The sequence below is a fragment of the Poecile atricapillus genome, chromosome 5 (assembly GCF_030490865.1).
Source record: "Poecile atricapillus isolate bPoeAtr1 chromosome 5, bPoeAtr1.hap1, whole genome shotgun sequence".
In the NCBI taxonomy this organism is placed as follows: Eukaryota; Metazoa; Chordata; class Aves; order Passeriformes; family Paridae; genus Poecile; species Poecile atricapillus.
Genome location: NC_081253.1, coordinates 34707897 through 34729700, shown reverse-complemented (window position 1 = coordinate 34729700; position 21804 = coordinate 34707897). Strand labels below are relative to the sequence as shown.

Here is a 21804-nt window from a genome sequence, read left to right as displayed (position 1 = left end):
ACAGGCTGCCAGCCCACATGCAGAAGACTGAAAAGAAAATGTTTGATGGCAAGGGTCATCTACAGGTCATGTTAGATTACCAGGACCATTGTTGGGTACACACCATTGATACACAAACATGGTATGGTGTCCAGCCATGTGAACAGTATTGCTGAACAGAGTAGGAATATTCATGTACTTCACTTTAGACTAACATTTAATTACCTTGATAATCAGGGCTAAGTTCCCCAGCAGAAGTGAGGCATCATCTCTGAGGATAACATGGTTAATTCTCTATGCATCACTTTGGAATAAGTCACACTAAGTGGAATGAATTATTATAGTCAAAAATAAAATGCTGAGTGATAGCTGTGTTGAAATGTACTAATGCAATTTGGAAGAGATTTGGGATTACAGTTCTGTTTCTTATAGTGGTTTATACACATTGTGTTCCAAGCAATTTTGGCAAAAGGTGATAGAAGAAGATTCCTGAGTAATTTAATTCTTGAGTAGCCAAACCACTTGTAAGTAGTGACTTCTTGAATTTATTAGCTTATGCTACTGGGAAAAAAAAGTCTACTTTTATGTCCTGAGGAAGTGAAGTAACAAAGACAATGAAAAACAACCGAAATTATTTATCAGACTTCATAAAATCAGCTTTAAAAGTTAGCTGTCAACAGCTAGCTAATTACATGTGTGAACACATAGGAACATGTGTATCTTGTATCATATACATATAATCTTTCCTGTCTAAAAAGAAGTTATCCCATGAACTTTGCCTGTCCTGACACTCCAAAGCCATCAGTGGAAAAGCAGTGCTGCTGAGCTGAGCCCTGGTGTAAGCAGTGGTTCAGTTTGTTCACCTGCAAGGAGAGCTGTGATGTGTAATATCATGTGTGCCCTGTGACTGCCATAATATTACCAGCATGTGGTTCTGGTTTTGCACATCTGTCATGCCATTGATGTGAAAAGGTTACAAGGATGTGAGTTAGGATTCAAAGTTACAAATCAGCCAGCTTCAGCATCATTATGTATAAATTTATCCTGTGTCAATGAAAAATGCTTTTGCCTTTTACCAAGTGAAACTAAGCTATATTTGTGGTTTCTCTATTTGTTTTCTTGCCTAAATAGACACTGGGAAGGGAGGGGTGTGTGAATGTATTTTTTTTCTCAGTCCAAAAAGGATAGAATCTCTTTTTTTGGAGGAAAACTGCAAAGATCAGGCTCCACTGCTCCTGCAAATGGCTTCATCTTCATTCTTCTCCACATGCTCTCATTTAATGTTTGGGGGTTTTTTCTGCTGGTTAAATGATTACATTATGGTGGCTCCAAAGGTGCCACCATAAGAAGCCCCCTGTACCTGTTGTTTAGGCTTCTCACTGTGCAGCCCTGTTGTAAGGTAGGTGTGAGGCACCTCAGATTGTGGGGGACATGTGAAATGGTCCCTTGAATTTTGGGGAGAGCATGTCTAATGGTATGGAACTTCATACCATAGAACTTCAGTGGCCTCAACATTTCAATCCATTATCTACCAGCTAACATATATTTCCTAACTTGAAGTGTGGGCATGGTCAGGTGCAGTTGAAGATTTGGAAGTGCTCTGGAAATTGCTGCAGCCACATGTTTCATCTGGAATAAACTAAAAAACAAATCTCTTGGTGAGGGTATTGTTTTACCCATCTTAGGACAGGAACTTTATATGAGGTCAGTAATATTAGAAGGAGGTTAACTTTAGACCCTGGAATAATTTCACCCCAAGTCAGGGCATTTCTGTCCCTCCCCACCCATTTCACAGTGAAACATTGCAGCGATTACGTTGATTTTGCTCATGTATTTGCTTTTATCTCTTAGGTGAAAAGTTCATGAGATTTGGCTATCCAGATATCCCCTTTGATATGAACCTAAGCTATGACAAGGAGGCTGAGCTGATGCAGTCTCACATGATGGACCAAGCCATCACCAATGCAATCACCTACCTTGGAGCTGAGGCACTTCACCCCCTGATGCAGCACACACCGAGCACAATTGCAGAGGTGGCCCCAGTCATCAGCTCAGCTTACGCTCAGGTCTATCATCCCAGCAGGATAGAGAGGCCCATCAGCAGGGAAACAGCCGACAGCCACGAGAACAACATGGATGGCCCCATCTCCCTCATCAGACCAAAGAGTCGAATCCAGGATAGAGAGGGCTCCCCCAGCAATAGCTGCCTGGATTCTACTGACTCAGACAGCAGCCACGACGACCGCCAGTCCTACCCAGGAAACGCTGCCTTAACCCCCAAGATAAAGCCAAACCCGGCTTATGTGAAGGAGGAGGCCAAGCCTTTGGAGGTCACAAAAGCTCCTAAGGGCTCTTTAAAGGATATGTACAAGGTGATCAACGGAGAAGGGGAGCAGATTAGGGCTTTCAAGTGTGAGCACTGTCGCGTCCTCTTCCTGGACCATGTCATGTACACCATCCACATGGGCTGCCACGGCTACCGGGACCCGCTGGAGTGCAACATCTGTGGCTACCGGAGCCAGGACCGCTATGAGTTCTCGTCGCACATAGTCCGGGGGGAGCACACATTCCGCTAGGCCTTCTCATCCAAAGGGGACTCGTATGAAGTAGAAGAACTGCACATGAAGAAATACTGCACTTACAATCCCACTTTTCCTCAGACATTGAGACGCCTATTTTGTTGTTGTTGCTGTTGTTGTTGTTGCTGTTGTTTAATTATTATTATTAACCTTATTTTTTGTGGACCCAACCTCATTTTCTCTGCCCAGCTTAAGAATGGAAAGAAGGAAGGGAATGGATAAAGGAGGGGTTTGTTACGGCCGTCGGTTTTTGGGGAGTGATCCGCCTTGCTTTCTGTGGGAATTGGAAGGCAGTCCGTGTCCGTCTCAGTCAGTTGTACACCATGTCCTCTTTTGGGATATCACTCAACCATGCCAGGTGCTTTCAAGTCCCATCAAGATGCCATTCATTTGCAATTTCAGAGGAATAGGTAGAAACATTTCAGAGGAGAGCCTTTTTCTAATGTGAAGATCTGGTGCGAACTTTCGGTGGCTGGAGGAAAGGGGGGAACTTTGTCCTGCAGAACGAACAATTATTTTTAAAACAAAACTGTTAGGGAGTTAGGAGCATGAATCAAAGTCAATATTCCTTTCAAAATCACTTTCAAGGGTGAGCTGTTTTCCTGGGTTCAGTGTCTATTGCCCCTCTAGAATGTAAATAAATTTAAAAAAAAAAAAAAAAAGAAAAAGAAAAAAAGAAATGTATGTCTTAACACTGTACCACATTACAGCAGTTTAGTTTCATAAGTCTGAGGGCCTTCTGTGGTAAGTTTGAGGCTTTGTGTTTTTATTTTCCTTAACTTATGAAGCACCTTTTTTTTAGAATTGTTGATATTCTGTTACTCCATGCCTATGTGTTGTTTCACTGGCTTCTTAGAGACCCTTGGGAGCCTTACTTCTTTAGTTGCACCCTAAGTTTTAAGAAAAAGCATTTAGAAATAACATTTAAACATGCTGCTAGGACAGTAAGTGGCCTAGGAGTCAGTGAGAGTCTGTAGTTTACTCAAGAGGTTCTGCTGTTCTTCTGAAATACTTTTGGGTTAAAATTATGGATTTTTTAAATGACAAAAGTACTAGTAGCAAAGTGTTCTTTAAATATAGGTATATATAGATATATAATTATGTAAATACTTTCTCATTCTACTATTACAGTGTTAACCTCTTGGCAACAGCCTAAACTAAGACTTGCAGCTGGGAAAGCGTTAGGAGCCAGATCCTTGGCCAGCATTTATCCTCTTGGCTCCATTGAATTTAATGGAGCTGCCCCAACTACTTCAGCTACATCGTGATCCCAACCTTGACTGTTTTTTCTCTTGTTGACTTCTTGCTTGCTTATTTGCTGGAACCACTGATTTCCTTTTGTTTGTATGTCATCAATTCTGCTTAATTTAGGGGTGAAAGTATTAGCAGGTTTTGCTGGATAGCCTTGGCTATGCCAGGTTACATACAACCTTCAGGTCATATACATGTGGCCAACAGGTCATGTACATCCTTCCCTGCTTCTTCAGAAAGTGATAAGTGGAGGTGGAGGTGTTGTGTCTTGATTTGAACTTAAAGATTTCATTTTTACTCCTATTTTATTAATTTTCCTGTAGGGAAAGCAAATGGAGAAACACACTCCAGAGTGAGTCCTTGACCTAGAGACTGGACAAGAAAACAAGTCCACTGATCTGTTTTGTTTCCTTTCTTTCTCTCTCAGTAAATAACAAAGCCAGCAACCACCCAGCAAGTTGCATCAGTAAAAACTGGGCTTAAACCTACGGGACAGATTGCCATTGAAACCCAACTGTTTGTACCAATCACAATTGAAATGTTGTTGTTTGGCAACAAGAGCACAGCTTGAGAATGGAAAGATCTGGATGGGTTTAACCCCCTCCGCACGCACCGTCACCATGCGCTTGGGGAGACCTTTTCCAAAGGATAAAGTTACTAAAGTATAAAAGAGAGAGCAAGATCAGGCCATAATGAATTCCCATCTGCTCCCTCCAATCTGTGCACTTGATGCATATGCCAGTTTGCTGTTCGTTTTGAGGGTACTGGGTTTTTTTCTTCTTCTCTTCCTAGACCTGGAGCATTTGAAAGTAGGAGCTGAGTGGTATTGATTGAAATCTTTTTATGGTGACATTCTTGGCAGCTAGAACCTGTGTTTAGAAAGAATACAGTAGATCATGGCCAGATTACCTGATGACTGCTTCCCAGCACTGCAATGCTATTAAGTAGGAGCTGGTAAAGTCTTGCAGTAGCCTATTAATTATAATACAATATGGAGAGAGATGTCATCTTGTGTAATGTGAGACCTATCAAGGCTGGGAATATGCAGGCTTTGGAGAGACAGATTTAAAGATCTATTCCCAACATTGTTCTTAATGTCGTTGGGTTCCTCCCCCTCCTTCTTTCTTCACCCTAATGTAGAGGAAACTGGGGCAAATGAACCAGTGCCATCCTCTGGACCATTCTCATTGTCTTGTGCTTGGTGCAGTCAAAAGAGTTTGTGCAGGAGAAAAGCAGGGAGATGCTGGAGGGCATCACTTTTATTCCATGTGGCTGGTTCTCTGCAGTCAGGGAGGTGGGCTTAGGAGGCAGGCGGCCTTGCTTTTTGTCAGGATGTGCCTGGAAATTCAGAAAAGAAAAAAAAGTGATTTACTGAGGCAGGAAAGGTCCTTTAAGAACAAGGGTGGAAAGGGAAAGGTTCTTGGGCCTTGAGGGTTGCTTGGGCCGTCAGAAAAACACATGCCCAAGCAAGAGAGAAAGGTTGCCGGCAAATCCTTTCAGTCTCTGGGGGAAACACTCTGTTCTCCCCTCTGTGGTCAGTGAAAGAGCACTGGGCTGTGGTTTCTTGGAATAGTTAGCACTGGGGAAAAAGAGTATAAAATGTCTGCCTTTGTTTGGGAAAGCACCGGAATACGGGAAAGGTAGAGAATCTCTTGTGTATCCACACATCAGTTGGCTGCAATTACATCTGCAGTTTGTTAGTGTGCACTTTGGTTCACTGATGATACCTCCAGTAGGGTGTGTTCTGTAAAGGATCAGATGGGAAGGCCCACTGATTTTGGACCTGGCTTCAGTTAAGTCCAGCTTCTTGATCTAATGGTAGCAGGTGAGATCAGTGTGTCCTGGTCTCACAGGCACAGGGAACTGGGGAGGCACTGGGCAGTTACCTTACAGAAATTACATTTTTTGCAGAGGAAGAAACTTGAGGTGTCACATTAATTTCTTATTATCAATGTCCTTTTCTAAACATTCACTGAAGACTTTTATTCTAGAGTTAGGAAAATAAGAAAGATTAAATTCTAGTTCAAATTTTGAACAAAATTTTGAATTAACATGTACTTTAGAATTCAATTCCTGCTGAAAATTATTAGAGAGCTTTATGTAATGCAGTTTGTCCCTTCACAAAAGTGAACAAAATGGGGTAGCAGAGATTTCTTTGAGTGTTTTTTCTTGCTTGCTCTCTGCAAGAATTGGATTTCTAAGAAAAGCTCTTGAGTTTCATCAAGTTCATTAGTCATTCACAGTGTACTAGGAATTTCAGTAGCTAATCCTTGGCCTCCAAATCCGTTTGTTCTTAGTATTTGGTGCTGGAAATTGAACCTGGCTGATTTTTATTGGACTCTTTTGAAATTCTTGGAATCGGGTTTCCGGTTAGAAACATGCATTTGCAAATTTAGAATTGGCTTTCTGTAAGCATTCCCCATTTTCATTTAAAAAAAAAAAAGAAATTCTGTGCACTTCTCTGCCAGTAAACCCTTTTGCTTCTTTTACATCAAAAATGGCAATATTCTGACTCAGTTTAGAGGATTAAAAGCCTATTAATTTAAAGAGAAGTGTGACTGCTTATTCTGCTCTTGGTGTGATCCATATCCTTGGAGCAAAGGGCATTATCTATATATCTGCAGCTATGACAGATGAATTTTACAGTCACCTCTCTTTGTAATCAGTTGGGAGTGCACATCAAAATATATTGCATTTTTCAGTAAAGCCCACTTTTTATTGAATAACTTATGGGATTAAAATAATTTTATTCTCCTTAAAAAGTGCTTTCATCTGTGATGTGATGTGAAAGGTGTCTAGGCATTAACCTGTAGTGGTCTGTAGTAGAGAGGAAGATTTTAAATGGGTGAATTGGCCTGATTTTTAGTGGTACTGGTTTCTACAATGTGAGAACCCAGCTCACAAAGTAGCCATGTGAACCTAAAGTATGTTTACCACAAGGTGAAGAAATTCTCAATTGTCACAGTTTCCAGATTTCTTTCTGTTTTACAAGGGCTTCCCTGAATTTGTGCTGTAAGGCAGGAGGTGTAGGTTGGATATTAGAAAAAAGATTTTTACAGAAAGGATGATAAAGTTTTGGAATAGTCTGCCTGGGGAGGTGGTGGAGTCACCATCCCTGGATGTGTTTTTAAAAAGACTGGATGTGGCACTCGGTGCCATGGTTTAGTTGAGGCTCTAGGGCTGGGTTGGACTCGATCTTGGAGAGGTTTCTTCCAACCCAGTGATTCTGTGTGATTCTGTGACATCAGTAATGGAACCCAACCCTTCAAAACTAGGCTTTCATGGGGCATTAATACTGCCCAGGTCCTGGGCTAGCTTGTTCTGATGTAAAAGAAGCCAGACAACAGATGCTCCTTCCTCCAGAAAGAAATTTTGGAGGTAATTGCAGCAAAGGTGCTTATTTCAGCCAAGGGCAGGAGCTACATAATGCAGTTCCTTCGCTGGATAAATTCCTTTCCTTAACTCTTGCTGTGCTTTATAATGGAATGAGGGGGGAGGAGGGAGGCTGCCAGAGTTACCTAAAGTCAGTGTGGGATTTTAGGAAAAGGGTGATGAGATTGGCTTTTCTGCTAGCAATTCACATTTTAGCTTGGCTTAATAGCATTTAAAAACAAAAATGGATGGCCTGTGGTCTGGGGCAGCTGGAGAGCTTGAGAAAGTATATTTATATATATATGGTATTGTGTAGTTAGATATATGCTTAATTGTATATGTGCCTTTTCCAAATGCATTTTGGGAGATCCTGATGTCGTTTGTGATATCCTACCAGACCCTTTCAGAATGCACAACAAAAACCAACCCAAAGGAAACATCCCTTCTCCTGCTCTGCACCCTCCTGGGCAGCTTGACCCGAAGAGAGGACCCTGTTGGGTACTTTGCTGTGAGATTTCCTGGAGTTAGATGGCTTTTAGGAGTGGGAAGGGCTGAAAATGACCCTAGCAAAGTGCATTCCAGCTATCCAGCCAGAGCTGGTCTGTAGCTGGTCCCAGGGAACACGGCATCCCCAGCGCAATGCCAGGACTTGCCGTGGGAGCCCCCAGCTGTGCCGTGCCCTACAGAGAGCCAGGGAAGCGGCTCCTGTTTCCTCCCTCTCAGAGCTTTAAGTACAGCACCCTTGGAAGTGGACTTTGCTCTGCTTTAAAGCTCCCCCTTAGGACTGGGAGCAGACTTTAAAGCACTTGCTTCAGCCTGGAAAAAGAAATGTGGCGAGTCCTTTGGAAGCGGTTTGCAAGTTTTCCCGTCACGCTGCTGCCACGCCAGGAATTGGTATAGAGGCGAGAGAAGCTCATCAGCAGGAGGTGTTCAGGGGGTTCATGAGCTGGAGCACTGCAGAGACGAGCACAGTGCTGGTTCTGGGACTTTCCCAGCGGGTTGGTGACCTGGTTTCAGGTGCAGTTGTTCCCCCTGCAGGGCTGCAGAGCCAAGTGTGCCGGCACAGCCAAGGCAGATGGGCCACCGTGGACAAGGTGGCTGGGCCAGCAAGCTTTGGGCAGACCCAGAGCCACACCCTTGGCACTGCTCTGCTGGGCCCAGGCCACAGCAGCCAAAGAGGGGTGGTGAGGGGAGCAATTAGGTAGAAAATAGCTAGAATTTGCTTCCTAAGGAATAGATTCCCTTCTATCCCATTCATGTGTTCTGAGATACAAGCAAAGGAGAACATCACTGGTTCCCAATTTGGTTTCTAATTTGACCTTCTACAACCCCACCTGAAAGGGTGGGTTATGTCCTTCTCCTACCTGGCTCTGAAACATGCAGAGGACAGTCAGGAGGAGGGGTGGGCTCAGGCTTTGCAGTACTGCATGCTTAAGAGGCCAGGAAAACAATAAAACCAGTCTTTGTTTAAGTCACCTACCTTCCCAGTTGATCATGCAGATTCCTAGTTCCTGTTTGCTTCCAGCCTTTGGACAGGTGGTTATCAGTGTGCTCACTTGGGTCCTCATCTTTGAAGATAGCTTTCCATGCTATCTCCTTCTGTACAAACTTCTCCTTTTCATCTTGGGGCCTAATTAATCAGTGGACAGAAATGACCATTTCAACAGAAACCTGCATAGTTGTAGTAAAACTAATATTTTTTTACAGTTGCAAAAAAAACCAACAAAACAAAACAACAAAAAAACAAACCTGTGATGTTTTGACTAGCAGTATGTGAAGTATTTCAACAGAGTGAATGACAATGAAGATAATCAGATCATGTCTTGAGAGGGGCTGGTACCACATGGACCCTGCTGGGAGAAAAGGGAGCAGCCTGGCCCAAAGCTGTGGCCAGTGCTTCCTTCCCACAGCTCGTGTTGGTTTAGGCGACCACACTGCAGCCCAGGAAAACATTTGAGCATCATCAGCCTCGTGCCATCCCTTTGGCTGGATGTGGAAGCTCACAGGAGCTCTGGAGCTGTGTGTGTGTTTGATCACTCCCATCACCTGTGAGATCAGGGTGCAGCACAGCAGCTCTGGGCAGCCGCAGCGCTGAAGGCGCGTTCCCTTTCTCCGTGTAGCAGCCTTAATCCCTGGCCCTCGGCGGTACCTGGGTACCACAGCCTCTGCTCTGTGCCACCAGGCTGGAGACAGGATGGGCACCTCCCGTGGGGACTGGGGGGAGCACAGTGGGGCCACTTTGCAGTAAATTGGGCCATTTAGTTTTACCTCAAGTGACATCGAGTAAGAAAAGCTTCTTGCAGGGGTGGAGGTCACTGAATCCCTACTATGCACTAACTGGGATTTGACATTGCTTACTGGAAATGGATGTTCATTCCTGAACACACTGTAACAAGGGAAGGACTTTTTTTGGTTGTTTTTGTAGTCATTCGGATTCTGAAACTGTGATCAATTATTTGACGAATTGTCAAGTGTCCTCAGAGCTTGAACATGTTCACTTCCTCACCATGTAGCAGTCTCCTCTGGCTTTCTGTGCTTTCCTCTTTCCCCTTTTTCCTTCTTGGAGCTTTAAGTCTGGGCCTGCTCTTATCTCCTGTAGCTTTGGGCTGTCTAGGGGGTTTGGGGGGGGGGGGGGATGGTTTTTGGGTTTTTTTGTTCATTGGCTGTACAGTCTGTTTACATATTTTTGTACTCAAGTGTAGTTTTTTATTAAAAACAGAAAAAAGAAAAAAAAAAGATAGTTGATTTGAGAAAAAAAAAATAAGGTACATACTCTTTGTAACACTTTAAAGATCTAGGGTACCTTTGAGATGACTCTACAGTGATGTAATTATAATACTGTATATTTGCCTTCCTTTTTAGTTGGTTTTATTTTCTGGTTGTTTTGTTTTGTTTTTTTTTCCTAAAATGTTTATCTTTTTATGAGAAACTGGAAACTTTTAATGCAAATGTTTAGAAGATTTAAAATTGTAAAGTAAAAAAAAAAAAAAAAAAAGTCCTATAATTTTTTTTTCCTGTTGGAAGAAAATGCTTTAAAAAAAGTTTTACTACTGTTGTATTCCAGGGTGGGGGTTACCAACCCCAAATTTGCTTCTTATGCTTCATTCTTGGATCCTGCTTCCTAAACGTGATCATTGCAGACATGGATGAATTGCCTGTATTAGTTCTAAAAACAAACATCACCAACATTTGGGTTATTTTTCTGTTCAAGTGCAATACTTACCCTGACATCTTATTAATGTGCAGTGGTTTCTGTGTTCCTTCCTCAGTCCACACAAATCAGTGAAACAAAATGCTCTGCCCAAAATGAATTTAAAGATATGGTTCAAGTAAACTGATAGTGACTGACAAAAGATGAGAAACTGTAAATTAAGGCTAAAGCCCATAATTTACCTCCTGCTTGTTGTTGGCATTGAAACACATCCACATCCAGAATTAAGGACATACCTGTTCTTGACTCTTCCTTCCTCTTCTTTTCTAATTGCAGCTTTTTTAAGAAAAGCACTTAATATTGATGTTTATTAAAAATTACAAAAAATAAAAAGATCTTTTGGTCTTATCCAAAACCCACTCGGTGGAGACTCCTGTTGACTTTGACGATGGATTTTGGATTAGGCCTAATCTCTTAGCTGGGCAAAACTGCCATTTACTCTAGGGAGAGATTTGCCTGCGTAAGAATTACAGGACTCGTGTCCTTTATCTACCTGAGAGACCAGAAAAGCTTCTTTAGAATTGTCCTTGTCTTATATAAGTTTAGATGGGACTTGTTTTACATATCATGCATATTTATATATAGTGTATTTTTAATGCCTTCCCTTCCCCCCCTGCCCCAGTAGACTGAAGCCGCTGTTCTGTAAATATGTATTTAGGTACGTAATAAAAAAAAAAGAATAAAATCCCATTGAGGCTTCTTGGAAAGGCAGTTACTGCGCATGCACAGTAGCCACTTTTGTCCTTTAAATTTGTATTTAAGAGATTTCTTTTTAATAATAACAGAGGCCAGGAGACTGTATCCCTTCCTGACTGATTGCCAAAATTGTTGCCCAGCCCCTGGTGTCTGAGCTGCAGAAGAACCCATTGGGTGGGTGCCCGCTGGGTCTGGCTCCTTGGCTGAGCTCTGGGAGACTCCTGGGGGGGTTCAGCTCCTGCTGCTCCTGAGCCTCACTGAGCAGCAGGACCTGAGCCCTGCCTGCCCAGGGTGCTCCAGCCCTTGGCCATGGCATCTTCTCCTGCTGCTCCTGGATCCTCACTGAGCAGCAGGACCTGAGCCCTGCCTGCCCAGGGTGCTCCAGCCCTTGGCCATGGCATCTTCTCCTGCTGCTCCTGAGCCTCACTGAGCAGCAGGACCTGAGCCCTGCCTGCCCAGGGAGCTTCAGCCCTTGGCCATGGCATCTTCTCCTGCTGCTCCTGGATCCTCACTGAGCAGCAGGACCTGAGCCCTGCCCAGGGAGCTCCAGCCCTTGGCCATGGCATCTTCTCCTGGTGCTCCTGAGCCTCACTGAGCAGCAGGACCTGAGCCCTGCCCAGGGAGCTCCAGCCCTTGGCCATGGCATCTTCTCCTGCTGCTCCTGAGCTGCCCTCTGCCCTCCTCAGTGCTCTTTTCCTGACCACAGCCTGATGGCGACTAACGTGGGAAATGACCCCTTTTTTTCCTCCCAGTTTAAGGATTTTTAGTTCTGTGATAGATCTTCCGAGCTCAAATAGAGGAATCTTTTAAATTAAAAAAAAATTAAAAATTAAAAAAAAAATTAAAAATTACATCAGAGTTTACTCAAAAGGCCAGTGAAGACACTGGGAATTGTCCCACTTCTTTATGTGTTCATTGGAAGGTGCTCTTCTAAAAGGAGTTCAGAAACAATCCCTTTGACAGTGGTGCATGTGAGCAACCCTAATGTAAACCTGTATCCCCCTGCTAAAAGAGTTTTGCCGCTATAGACTGAACTATGGGACTTGTTGTTATTTTTATTTTCTTCTTAGCATACATGCATACATATGGTTGCACATCTGTATGTGTGTGCTCTGTACCTGTGTGAGTGTTGTACAGCCACGTGAGAGTGGGAGTCCGTGTGTGTGCGTGTATGTGTGTGTATAAATAAAAGAAGCTGCAGAAACTTTGTAATACTTTGTGAAAAGGATTATATTATAAAGGTTTGTACTGTCTTGAGTGCACAGCTACTGGAATAAATGTAGGGAATCTCAGGAACAAGCATATAATTTGTCCAAGAATTATTTCTTCTCAGAAGTGTAAGTGCAGTTTTTAATTCTGTATATTATTTAATATTTTACCAATAAAAATAAACTTCTGACATGAAAGGGTTTTCCATTCAAGCTTTCTGGACACATTGGTGTATGCATACACTTTTCTTTCTTGCAGCAGGAAGCACGTGTGGTGCTTTGGCACCTTCAAGGAATCACATTTCTACCTTCTCACAAATCCTGTTAATTAGCTAGAGAGACTGAGTGTGTTATGAGCTGGGGTTCTGAGTGTGGGTTATGAGAGGGGGGATTGAGCACAGATCTGCTTTTAATGTTCACTGGAGCTAAAGAAATGTCTTCCATCAGCTTCAGCATCAGCGGGAGAAGTGTCCACGAGGGTCCTGCTGTGTCAAATGGTGGCATCAGTCACCTGCCAATCACTCTGTCCTGGTTTTGAATTAGTGGTCTAAGATTTTTCTGGAAACACTTGGGCTGCACACACATTTCCTTTGAACCCTTCCCTCAGCTTGGGTTTTTGGCTGAGTTCCCTCTGTTGTTTCCAGAGGTGATGTTCCCAGTAGGGATTTGTTGGGCATTTCACATTGGCCAGCTTGTCCTTCCTTTCACGACACAGCCATCGACCTGGCAGCATTCACAGTACAAACCCTTCAGAATAAAAGGAAGATCTCATGAAGCTTCGTAAATTGTTTGTTGTTTGCTTTACAAATCTCTTGTAAATTCTTGGTTAAAGATAAACCAGCCTCTCCCCATAATAAAAGTGTTCATCATTCACATGAGAATGGAAATTCCTTAAGATATCATCTGAATAAAAGTTAATCTTCCTTTAAGTCATGTTTGATGTATGTTGTCTCCAAGGAATGCTTCTGTTCAGTGAGGAGAATTTCCCGATTCCTTTCACACAGGATTGCTGGATTACTGATTTTGCTTAAAAAAATCCCCTCAAAATTCAGCTAGTGGGACAGTCTGAATTTTAGTGCATGGAGCAGAAATCCCACAGTGCCATTGTAGGACATTGTAGGAAATTGCAATTGTAGGATTGCCTTGATGGATCAGGGTCCTGTCCCTATCACTGCATCAGTCTTGTAGCCATCTACACATTTATATTTCTGATTTCCCAGTCCAGCCCTGCATTCTGCCAGTGCCTTTCTCCAGCTCTACCAAAACCCTTATCATTTTCCCAGTTAATAAAGGTTAAGCCTTGGTTTCTGGCTTCTATAACACTAATATTTCTATTTTTATGCCGTACTTTCAAGAACTTACTGGAGTTTCTTCTGAGGGTGAGTTTGTTTTTAAAACACGGCGAATCAAAGCACTTTTCCCTCCATCTCTGTGCTCAAATGTCAAATCCCAGCCCTGCCATGAATCATTTCCCACCACGACACTGCGGAATATATAACAGAGTCCTTGTTAATGGGACACAACGGCAGGGCCTCAAAATCCCATTATGAAACTCGCAATAATCGAGGGACTAAAAATAAATTTTGCTTGGATTGCAGTTTGAACATGCTTGGGTTGTTTTTTTCTTTCTTTTTAGTCAATCCTAATGTAGTTAGTCCTCAATAAACCCAGCTTTACCCTTGTGCCCTTCAGTGCTTATTTTTGTCTCTTCTTGGTGCATCATATAAACATTGTCATAACTTCCAGCATGCAATTATAAGTGTTTGTTTTGGGGTTTTTTTCACAGCAGAGTACCTCAGGAGCCACAATGACTTCTGGATTCAATGAAATATGAGTTGAAAGGATTACTGTGTAAGTGCAGAGCAGCCTAAAATTTTAGACTAAGAATGAAATCTCTTTTCAAAGGAATATACTTGTGAAACAGCCTTTGTGTTTCCTGTTAATTCCTGGTACAAAGATTAGGGATGGAGTCCCAGAGCACGGTATTTTCCAGGGATTTCTGTCAGTGGAGAAACTGAGCCCTTGTAATGAGACTATAGAAGTGCTCAATATTATCTCATTATTTTTCATTAATCCTTGCACACCAGCCCGCCTCCACACACTGTAATTCCATGTTACCACCCATGTTCACATTAAAATAGGAACAGATTATTCAAGACTCCCACACAAATCGTGAACCTCTATCCCTTCTGATCTGTCACTGGCCATCCCTGAGACAGAGGAGCCTCTTCCCTAGGCAAGGAGTCATCTTTAAACCTGCCATCCCAGCCCTTCAGAGCTAAATGCTTATTTTTATTCCTGGCAAATGCTCCTGTGGTATCCAACATCCAAGCCTGGATGAAACTACCCTGTCAGAACTGATTTTTAACAGAAAATTGCTTTTCAATGTAGCCATTCTCTATGGAAAGTGTATGCTTTTCATAGATTTGGGAGGATTTGGGGATTTTTTCCCTCAATAAGAGAGCCTGAAACTCTAAACCCTCGGAAGGTTTCTGTGTTTTTTTTGGTTTTTTTTTTTTGGTTTCAAGAGGAAATGCTTCCCTGCCCTCAACTCCTGTTTTCATATCAGTTCAAATAATGTCAAGACACTCTTTGCTGCTCTTTCCCATTATTTTTGTTACTTTTCCTGTTTCAGGCTGCCTGTGTGTAGTTGAGAGGGTGTGGTGAGGAATGTAAATTATTATTTTCATGTAGGTGTGGTAGCTATTCAGTTGTAAATCCTGTTTTCAATCCTTCTGACTATTTTATTTGTGATCTGTAATATTGATTTGTCTCCCGAGCAGAGAATGCTGCAATCTATCAGGAGCAAGGACGTTTTATTCCTTGCAAAAATAATTCAAAGCACTCCCAGAAATCTGCGAGATGGGGAAAAAAAAGAGATCTTCCTTGAAGCCTTTTTTTTTTTTCTTTTTTCCCCTCTTTGAAATGAGTCAGGGAATTTGTTTCTGGGGCTGATTTGTTTTTATCAGTTAAGTTGCAAAACCTGACCAGCCTCGCCTTTCAAACCCATCTCTCATGATAACCTGGCTGTCTCTGGATAACTGACTTTAAAAAAGAAACCAAGTTAAAAGGTTTGTGTCTGAAGCTCAGGAGGGTGAGGAGCAGGGCTCAGCTACACCAGCCTGCTCTGCAGTTGCTGTTGGAGTGGAGTGAAGATGTCAAGCTGTTCCCAGTTCCACACAAGCCTGGAACACAGCTGTATTTTCCCACAAGCTGTGAGGGCCCTTTGGCAGCCGCCGGCAGCAGAACCGCAGATGCTCCGCTTCTCCAAAGCTTTTCCAGCTGCTCCTGCTTTGGGAAGGATGAGATGAGCTGCTGCCTCAGGCTCCAGGGGCTCCCCAGCCATGGCAGCAGACCCTCTGTGGATCTGCGTGGTCCCAGCAGCCTGGTGGGAGCTGAGCTGCTCTGCCCCATGTCTCTGTGAGATGCCAGAGCTGCTCTCAGCCCCTGGGGCTGCTGTGTGAGCTCCTCTGCCTGTGCCCTCCTCTGTGGCCAGCCCCTCCTGTGTACCTGCCCTGGTAACAGCCAAGAGAGCCAAAACCATTGTTACAGAGCCAAAACCATTGTTACAGAGCCAAAACCATTGTTATAGCACCTGCCTGTGTTAGTGCAACTGGGCTTCCAGCTGTCGCTTCAGTCTATCTCAGCTCTGGATAAATCCAGAACATAGGAGTCCAATCCCTGCTGATTTTATATATATATATATAATTATTTGTTTGTTATGGCTAGCTTTAGGGCTGTAGCATCCTCGTGCCTGAGGCTGTGCCTGGTAACAGTTGATGGTCTCCATGAAAACTGAAGTTTAGGTGTCACACGCTGCACGCTGGAGCTGATGGCCCGTTCTGGCCGGTGCACCACAGAAAGCCTGGAATACGGCTGTCCTTGGATGCCTCTGCGTATTGTTCTCTATCAAAAAGATCTTTCCAAGGCTGACCTGAAAACAACCCATGTCCTTGCAGCTTGAAAGGCTTCTCCCTTCCCTGAAGTGGCAAAAATGTGTGCAGTGTTTGGGCACGGGTTGCATTTCCCCAGCAGTGAGTGCGTGGTTGGGATGTCTGCAGTACATAGCGAGTGCTATGCTGCTGCTGTGTGGCCATAGAGAGGCATTTAAAGTGCTTTTTCTTGGGAGTTCTTTCTAAAATCTTTTTCTTTGATCAAGTGTTCTCTTTATTTGCCTTCAACTTTCCTCCCCATTTATTCCAGTAAGAAAACAGAGCTTGTCACTAGACATTAGAGCACAGCAAGGTTTAAGTCGCTGTGGGTTAATTTTGTTTATTTGCATGATCTTTGTTTCTAGAAGCCCTTCTGAGCTAGGTGGTGTTCTAGCACTGAGCAAAAATAAGTCCTGGATCACAATAATGCATTTAGTATCTAATTATAAAAAGAAACAAAGCTCCTTCTCATTTTCAGAAGTCCAAAGATCTTCCTGTAATGCTCCTTTCCTTTATTTGCCGAAGCCTGGTTATCAGATTTGGAGACAGTATTCCAGGAACTGTCCCTCTGGCATTTTACTGCCTCTTAAGACTATTCCCTGTGTAGCTCCATATGGTTTTACACAGAGATGGATCTCCTTGTGTCCCCAGAGCAGGATCTGTGGAGCAGCGAGCTCAGCTCCCAGCTGTGCCCTGCCCGTGTGCCCTGTGCTAGCTGAGCTCCATCCCTGCTCTCAGAACACATGGAACACGTGCTGGACAAATGGGTGCAGCTGCCCAACAGATCCTGGTGGCTTTGGATAACTGAACATCCTGATCTTTATCAGATCTGCCTCATCTGTGAACGTTACTGGCTCTGCTTCTCTGGGGTTTTTTTGTTAGATCTTTTGATAAGATATTGAATTATCAAGGTCTAAATCAGATCTACATTGCTCAAAACACTGCAGCTGGATCATGTCCTAGTTGTGGGTCCTACCAAAACTCTCTGGTGGAAATATGGGCTTTGATCCTTTTAATATGTGAGCACTGATTTTTTGTTTCCTCCAAAAGCAAAAGAGAGGGGGAAAGCAGTAACAGCATCAAATGGAAACCAGTTTTACCCTGGTAAATACTTTCCATACCTGCTGGAAAGGGAATTTCTAAGCTGAAGCTGTGTGATGCACCCTGAACAAGACACTTCAGCTGCTCTTAGGACACAATTTTATGTAAGAGGAAACGTAAAGGACTTTCTGTGTTTGATATAGACTCAGTTATGGAAGAAACCCTAAGCTCTTAAGGAAGAGGAGGTTTTGAAGATAACATCGCTGACCGGTTCGTTCCGCCTCACATGAAATCGCTGATATTTTAGTGATCTCTGGCTCACCTGTCCTGCCAAATGGAGATGTCTGTAAGACTGCTCACACACTTCATTTTGCTGTTTAAATTACTGCATTGCCAAGACTTCTTTGAGACCCAGGCTGTCAATAGAGAAACCTTTGCTGATATTTCAGGCAGATCCGTGCATGTCTAGGCCAGGCTGAATAAATCACTGACGACCTCTGATGTAATTTTACCTTTAGTCATTTGCCCCATTCCACTGCCAAGCTTGTACACAGCCAGAATCCCTAACCCAGAGATGCTTTCTAGGGCAAAATGATGGTGGAATAAGCCAAATGGGGATTTTTACAGCATGGTAGTTCTCACAGCACTGCCCTGACCCTCTAATTCATCATTCCCAGAGCCTTTGCACCTCTTGGCTTATCCCTGAGCAGAGGGTTCAGTGCAGGCACTGTGTATCTGTGTCAGGAGCTATTTGGGCAGGAGTATTCCACACCAGCTATTCTGGGCTGTTTCCCCACATGGAGAAGCTCTAGTGCTTATCTCAATGGAACGAAAGTCAAGCCTGTTCTTCTAGATAAAATGCTTTCCCCTCCAACTGCCTGATGCCTTATCTCTGGTCTTGCAGCATCACCCATAACCCCTCTCCTGACCCAGTTAACTTTCTGCTTTCAGCAGAGCTGAGCTGGGGGCAGGGACACTCGATTAATGAACAATATTCACTTTCTTCTATTGCAAAAACTCTTCAAGTGGCCCATGCTCACGTAATTAGGAGAAAAATTTCTATTCTTAATCAGCTGATAAATTATCTATGGGCAGACCTTTAAGAATGTATTTCAGGTAGTAACATTAGTTATTGGGTTTTAAGCGTTTTTCAGAATCTCCTGACAAAGAAAAGAGCTTTAATGATATCATTTGACACTTGTCACCTTGTTTTTCTTTGCCTGTTTAAAAACAAACCAAGACTGTGTTATCTCTTTTCCACATCCAAAATAATTTCTATGAAATCAATATTTTTGCAAGCATAGCAATAAACTAATGCTTGCTTTTTGAGCTTCAAAAATTAGATAAGGACTAAATATAGGCAGTCAAAGCAGCGAATGTGTTGCCTCTTACATTCCAATTTCAGCAGCAGGTACAGCCAAGTCAAGCTTGTTTGTTAATTTATTTGGAATTAAGCTGATACTTTTAAGCTGTTTCCTAGTGAATGATTATCTATCAAAATGTTTTTATCAGCTGGAACCGACTGATGTTCATTCAGATAGTTTCTTGGAGAACCAGCATGTGTGTAGTTAAGCAGAATTCAGTCTGGTTTCCTGTTTGAATATTAATTTTTTTTGATTGCCTCCATTCTTTCCAGTGTGGCAGGGGACTGCTCAGAAAATGCTCTTCTCCCTGGATCCATGTGCAAAGAAGTCCATTGGTGTGGACAATCCCACTCATTTATTGCCACTGGATGGTCTGGTGAAACAAGGAAGGATAAAAATTCCGGCTGTTGTGAGTAAGATTGCTAAATGTGGGGACTCTGGACCCTCCAGGATGGAGTTCTGGAGAGGACACCATGGACACTGCAGCTGCAAACATGATCTGGAAGTGGGACTGACATAAGGCTCTTCCTTCTCCTCCCCACACCAGGGTGCGCAGCCTCTCGTGCCCTTGCCTTTGCCTTCACTGCTGCCACTGTGTGGGGTGTCACCATCACACCTGCTGCTTCCCAAGGACTATTTCACCACATCTCCTCTGGTTTTTTAATGTTTTTCCATGCATTCATTCATAGGTGGAGAGGAAGAGTGAAGCCTGCCAGCGTGGAGCCATGATTTCACTGTGCTGGCATATTGCGTCGCAGCCATGTGTCACAGATCTCTTGCTTGTCATCTCCCATGTTCTCACCATTCCCTATCACTTCAAAATTAATTCATTGCTAATCACTCACTCCACCCAGACCATACCCATACTCTTCTACTTGCAAGGCACCACCTGATGCTTCATTTGGGGAGAATGGAGGGAGGGACAAACAAAGGCTGACAATTGCACTGTGAACCAGTAGAATTAATTTGTCCCATATGCAAAATTTAATTTGAACACTATGAATAATGAAGCTCCTTGGCTGGAGCACTGCTTCTCTGGATACCACAGTGTAGTTTTTCTATACAAGGGAGCAAAAAGACAAAATGAGTGAGATCTTCCTTTCCAGGTTTGTGTGGGATGCTTCACTCCCAGCTCTTGGTGGATGACTGGGGGAAATTGGCATTAATCATGGCTATTATTCAAAGGTAACCATCTTCTCAGTGCCATTGCCTGAGTCTCTTCTGGTAGAGTCATGGAATCATGGCATGGTTTGGGTGGGAAATGACCTTAAAGCCCATCCAGTTCCACACCCCCAACATGAGCAGGGACATCTTGCACCACACCAGGCTGCTCCAAGCCCCATCCAGCCTGGCACTGGACACTTCCAGGAATGGACAGCCACAGCTTCTCTGGGCACCTGTTCCACTGCCTCACCCAAAGAGTAAAGAATTCCTTTCTACCATCTAATCTAAATCTCTTCTCTTTTAGTTTGAAACCATTCCCCCTTGTCCTACCACTACCTGGCTGTGCAAAAAGTCACTCTCCCTCTTTTTTACAGCTGTGCTCTGAGTCAGGCAGGAATTTTCTGAGTCACAGAGTTCTTGAGGTTGGCAGGAACCTCGAAAGATCACCAGGGGCAACTCCATCCTCAAGCAGGGCCACCTAGGGCAGGTTGCCCAGGGGTTTTGAATGTCTCAGAGCATGGAGTCACTGCCACCTCCCTGAGCAGTCCCTGCTGGTGTGTGACCACCCTCACAGCTGCAAACACTTTTTTCCTGGTGCAGAGCTCCTGGTGGTGAACAGGATGCCCTCATGGAGCAGGGTGGGTAAGGTCAGGGCAGAGTTCCCCACCCCAGCTCAGCCTCTGGGCTCTGAGGAGCTGCCTCATCTGCCAGCCCCAGCAGGGAAGTGTCAAATCACAGCTGGGATCATTTTGAAACAGATTTTTGTCACCCCAGAGGAAACCTCCTGTGAGGAGAACATGCCCTTGTAGCTGTGGACCAGACAAGATAAAGGCACCCAGCTCATCCTGTATACCTGCCCAATAGTGCAACAGCAAGGAATTTCAGTCCCTTTGTTTCAGGATGTGCTGGAACAGGAACTTTTCTCTTTTACAGCTCTCCTGGCTATTTTGTTTCCTAATGTAATGTACACACACACCTATTTTTTAATGTATGGATATGCAGAGGGTCTGCATGCACGCACAGCAAAGCGGGACGTGCTAAAATGGTGATTTTTGGTGCACAGTTTGAGGAAACAGCCATGAAAATCTACAGAAGGATTCCTACTGTGCCTTGTGGATCATCTCAGGCATTGTTTCGAGCCCAGTGCTTTGCTGGGCTTGGTTGACCTCAAGCCAAAAACCTTTGTACCACAGCACCTTCCTCAGCTCACAGGAGGCCTTCTGCTCACAGAGGAGTTGCAGAAAAACATTCAGTGCTCCGAGGTGCCCAGAGAACACAAAGGGTGGTGAAGGAGGGGTTCTTCAGGTGGCAGCTTGGGTGAGTGATCTGGTAATTGACAGCTGGTCTCTGCCATCCTCCTTGAAAGAAGGGACTAAAAGTGCCTAATTAAAGAAGTGTTAAATCCCTTTGGAGAATGGAAAGAAGGGAAGCCAGAAAATCCCCCAAAGATGGAATGAGATTGTATAAAAAGCTGCAGAATTCCAAATGATATTGTTTCACTTTATTTCCAAATGAGCACCTGAATCGGTATGAATCAATACAAATGGCATCAATAAATGCATTTTGTTTTCTTCTAGTTTAACATCTGTTTTCAGAAGGTTCTCAGAAAGCATTTTTGATACACCAGCACATGAAATACTGCTGTCAGATAAATTCAGATTATCCTGGACAAGGGTGTTATATCACAGAATGAAAACAGGCAGCAGAGATATGAAAGCAAAGAAACTGTTAGTGCCCATTCCTTGGGAAATGTCAAAGAGGCTGATTTGAGAAGTGCTGGTGTTTGAATCCCAGCTCACACTCACATTTGTTCTGCTGCTGTTTGCCCTGAACTTCTGCAGCACTGGCAGAGAGAACTTGGTCTCCAGCAATGCCAAACAATACTGTTTTATTCAATTTTGTGAATTTTACCAATAAATAAGTAGTATGACTTGTTGATTTTCAGAGCTTAGTCATCTCTGGTATATCTGGCAGTACTTCTGTTTTGAAAAAGGCGGTATCATTACC

The 21804-nt window shown here is 43.5% G+C and overlaps 1 protein-coding gene across 6 annotated transcripts in view; it reads left to right on the top strand.

Moving 5' to 3' along the window:
- The window catches only part of IKZF2 (IKAROS family zinc finger 2), a 115985-nt gene extending 106153 nt beyond the window's left edge, over positions 1–9832 (top strand). For all 6 annotated transcript variants that reach the window (XM_058839978.1, XM_058839976.1, XM_058839977.1 and 3 more), the window contains one exon: positions 1831–9832. In XM_058839978.1, the coding sequence (XP_058695961.1) occupies positions 1831–2555 (725 nt within the window). In that variant the 3' untranslated portion in view covers positions 2556–9832. The remainder of the gene's footprint in view (positions 1–1830) is intronic.
- Positions 9833–21804: the final 11972 nt, after the last annotated feature.